General features: G+C 36.3%; 1 protein-coding gene across 1 annotated transcript; it reads left to right on the forward strand.

The window, feature by feature from the left end:
- Nucleotides 1-267: 267 nt before the first annotated feature.
- Nucleotides 268-2,632, forward strand: LOC149265124 (uncharacterized). The gene is made up of 2 exons (XM_089391754.1): nucleotides 268-493; nucleotides 1,001-2,632. The coding sequence occupies exons 1-2, from the start codon at nucleotides 400-402 to the stop codon at nucleotides 2,419-2,421; spliced, it is 1,515 nt and encodes a 504-aa protein (XP_089247880.1). The 5' UTR covers nucleotides 268-399; the 3' UTR covers nucleotides 2,422-2,632.
- Nucleotides 2,633-4,443: the final 1,811 nt, after the last annotated feature.

A 4,443-nucleotide genomic window follows, 5' to 3' on the forward strand; every position in this document is an offset into this window, starting at 1 on the left:
CATTTTCAGTATACACAAAACTAACAATTTCAATTGAAACTCATGGATCCATGAATTCATTTGAACCCCTAACAAAAGTGCTTGGCAATTTCCAAACACTAGTGTGCCCATTCCATCCTGTATCCGCCTTTTGGAAATTTCTCAGTGATAGCATAGCGTGTAGTCCAAGAAAAGGCAAGCAAGCGTGCCCTTCGCGGAACCTGGTGGTGGGTCGTCCCACTACGCTTTAGCACCGCCATCAAATGACATACATGTATAAACGATGCTTAGGCCTAAATTTACCACATCGTCTTGCAAATCGGAAAACTGTTCGCTTGCTATTTCAACAACAGGGGAGTCTTCTGCATTGCGCCATCAATCAACCGACTTTGTTGATCCAGCTCACTTAATATAATCTAAATGGGCATTCTCTTCAACGAGGTGGACAGGAGGGATCTTAGAGCTGGCGACCATGTTTACTCATGGAGGACAGGTTACACATATGCTCACCACGGTACATTTCCTCGCATTAAGCATAACTTTTACATTCAATATAGTTACTGAGAACTCTTTACATTCTTCTGGGTTTTAATGCATTTGTTTTTAATTGGTTCCGCGACATTTGTATGGATATGGATGGTGTCATAACCCATTCGGTTTGCTGGTTTTAGTTCACTTCAACACTATCCTAGTTTCAATGGCATCTCTCTCTATCTATAAAATTAGGTTGGAGAAACTACCAGGTGTTTAATTTCATCATGTTTGAATTATGGTTTGTTTGCCAATTATCGTTATGCTCGTTCTCTGCAACATTTTACTTTTAGTTGAAATTTGTATGCCATTTCTGTTTTGGCATCCAACTGTCCTGGATCCACACTTTGATTCCATGTAGTTTAAACTTTATTGTTCTCGTCTACCATAATGACTTTGCTTAGCTGTTCTGCAATAAATGTAATTGGATTTTGCATGCTTTCCCATTTAAGTTCATCTCACGTCTTATGCTCCGTGGGATCCTACACAGGGATTTTTGTTGGGGATGATGACGTTGTCCATTTTACAAGAGGGTCGGGTCAAGAAATTGGAGCAGGGGTCAGTTTAATTAATTCATTTGCCTCTACTTCAATACCAAAACAACATCTGAGCTGCCCAAGATCTATTGACAGCTGCGGCCTCCAATATGGAAATAGTGGAGTGATCTGGTCCTGTTTAGATTGCTTTCTTGAGGGAGGACCTGTGCATCGATTTGAGTATGGTGTTAGTAAAGCTGTATTTTTGGCACAAGTCCGCGGAGGAACATGTACACTTGCACAGTCTGATCCCCTAGACGAAGTCATTCACCGTGCAATGTATCTGCATAAACATGGTTTTGGAAACTACGATCTGTTTTGTAACAACTGTGAGGACTTTGCAATATACTGCAGGATGGGATACATTATTAAAAGAATGGCCTCAGGAAGAAGTGGGCAAGTTGCAGCTATGGATGGCGTCCGTTCTGCTTCTCGTCTCGCCTGTGACCATCGAGATACGCTTAATAGCTCACTAGGCCTGGCATTTATGCTGCTTGGAACTTACTTTTTAAAGAGATATGCAGCAGATATTGGTGTTCGTCTTGATAAAACTAAGGTGCCAGTGGAAAATTTGGCTACATTTCTTGATTCTTCAACTCGTATTGGCATTGATATAACTAAGGTACCAGTGGAAGATTCGTCTGTACATCGTGCTTCTTCATCTGACAGTAGTGTTGATAAGGCTAAGGTACGAGTGGAAGATGTGGCTGTATTTATTGATTCTTTTACTGGTAAGAAGCTTCCACTGGAAGATTTGGCTGTATCTCCCAACTCTTCAATGGGTATTAGCGTTGATAGAAGTAAGGTACCAATAGAAAATTCGGCTGTAAACCTTGAATCGGCTGGTATTCGCACTGATAAAATGAAGGCACCAGTGGGTTCTTCAACTGGTAAGAAACCTCCTGCGCAACATTTGGCTGCATATTCTGATTCTTCAACTGCTATTTTTGTTGATAAAAGTAAGGTACCAGAGGAAGGTGAGGATCTATTTCTTGATTCTTCCACCTTCAAGAAGCCTTTAGCGAATGAAAGCTCCACATCGCAGGAAATAAGCAGAAAGAGAAGCTCTAAAAAGCAGAAAAAGAAGCTCCGTCAACAACAGAGAAGAAACTGTGAATTAATGCAAGAAGTTGAAGATGTGCCTCTATTTCCTGATTCCTCAACTGGTAAGAAGCCTCCAGTGGATGATGTGGCCGTTTGTCTTGTTTCTTCTACTGCTGAGAAGCCTCCAGTGGCTGAAAATTCCTCATCTCCAATAAGCAGAAACAGAAGCTCCAGAAAGCAGAAAAAGAAACTCCGTCAACAGCAAAGAGGGAACTGTCAACCAGTGGAATGCCCGAATGGTAGTGGACCCTGCATTCTCCAAGGAAATTGAGTGGGAGACGAGGATTAAGTGTGTCGGCCATAATGACATGGCGATGGTCAAACAAATTAGATGGTCAAACAAATTAAAGTGTTGTCATCCTTCTATCATCTATGTATATGCGATGAGTTTCTGTCTTTGGGAGAGATAGCGATGGTGTCAGGCGATAGCTTCTCCGAAGTGTATATGACTGAATTTGTATATTTGGAAGAGTTGTAATTGCAGTGGCTTATAATGAGATTCTTTGAAAGTTTTTTTTTGTGGTTTTTTCTGTCAAAATTTGGTAGCAATTTATTGAAATCGCAAGTTTGATAGCTAGTATTGTGCACAATCAAGGTGTCCCAGGTGTTTTTCAAGATGCTGAATCCAAATATGCAGTTAAAAAGCCATTTTAACTGCAACAAATCAAGATTTAATCTTAAATTCTTTGGCCGGATTCCGTCACTGGAATCTCCAAAAAATCACATTATAGACAACTCTGTTTAAAAAAATAAAATAAAATATATGTATGTGTAAATTCAATGAATACATATGATTTTTAACCGTTAATCGTGTATATATGGAAAAGTTTTAGAGGAGTAAATTAATTTATAAAGAAAAGGGAAGAGTATCCCAAGAATTAAAGGAGATTGATATTGACATAAAAAGAAATCGATATTGATTACAATAGATTATATTGGAATTGTCATGATAAAAGACATAATATTATCATATAAAAATTGGTAAAGGTCTATATTTTATTATTCACTTCAGGAGAATGAAAACGCCAATATGGAGGCGCCCGTTGTAGACGACGTGGATCCTCTGCAGATATGGGAGCCACTGTGGACATAAATAAGAATCACTCGTTATTGCTTCATTTGAGATTAACTGTATGTTTATAAGGGAAAACATTGGATGTCCTCCTTCCCAAAAGTCCATTCTCATAACTGATACATAAATATGATTACGGTTTGATCGCTAAAGCTTTTTCTAATATTTGTTTAATTCACTGTCAGCTAAAACTCCAGATTGTCAAAACTGTGACTCGATCTGAGCTTTCTGTAATCTTTGTTAATTCACTGTAAGTTAAAATTTCAGATTGTGAAAACTGTGACTCGATCTGAGCTGTTATCTCAGAAGTTTTTTTTTTTTTTTTTTTTCCAACTGGAAAATTTATCAAAAGTTATATAGCCCGAATTTTTTCAATCATTTATAACTAGCATAACTACTTTTACCAATGTGGTTGATCTTCCGATAGGCTTATATCAACCATAGTGCAACCACATTAATAATTATTATGTGTTTGTAACAGTATTTTTGGGAAAAAATCATATAAGAGAGAATCTCGTTTACGCTTTTAGAACCACCGAGTGTGGTTCATTTTCAAGACAAGATGAGGAACCAGATCTACACAATGCAATAAATAGATGTAGAGAGCAGCTAACTAGCCCAATAAAGTAAAGGTAAAAGAAATTTAATTAACGAAATTAAATTTATAAAAATGTTATTAAAATAATTTTTTATTAATATTAATAATTAGTATTATACATCATGTAGTTATATTAAATAGTAATATATATATATATATATATATATATATATATATAAAATTAGCCCTTTATAACCATACATTAATATATCTAATATTCTAAAAACTATTATTATTAATAGATTTTAAAGATATTCATAACCTTAATTATTAACTAATATATAACTAATTTTAGAATATTATAAATAATATAGATTTGGGGATTAACAAATATTAGATGGATTAAAAATATTAAAGAAGAAGAAGAAGTTTATATATATATTTTATGAAGAAAGAGCAGGGATCTAGCATTCGCTGATACTCCAGCTATCACCTCTATTCAAATTAACCGACCTCTTTTCAATTTCTAAGGCCTCCCTAAATTTACAATGATGAAAATGGTCAATCCTAGCAATGACCCTCGCCTCTTCAATGCAAATGTGATGATTGCTTTTTTCCGCATGTTTTTACCAAAGTGGAGGAGTGAGACCTTCCATGCTTGATGTTCGCAACATGCTCACAAA

The sequence above is a fragment of the Pinus tabuliformis genome, chromosome 6 (assembly GCF_031772625.1).
Source record: "Pinus tabuliformis cultivar Carrire ecotype Pingquan chromosome 6, CPIR1, whole genome shotgun sequence".
In the NCBI taxonomy this organism is placed as follows: domain Eukaryota; kingdom Viridiplantae; phylum Streptophyta; class Pinopsida; order Pinales; family Pinaceae; genus Pinus; species Pinus tabuliformis.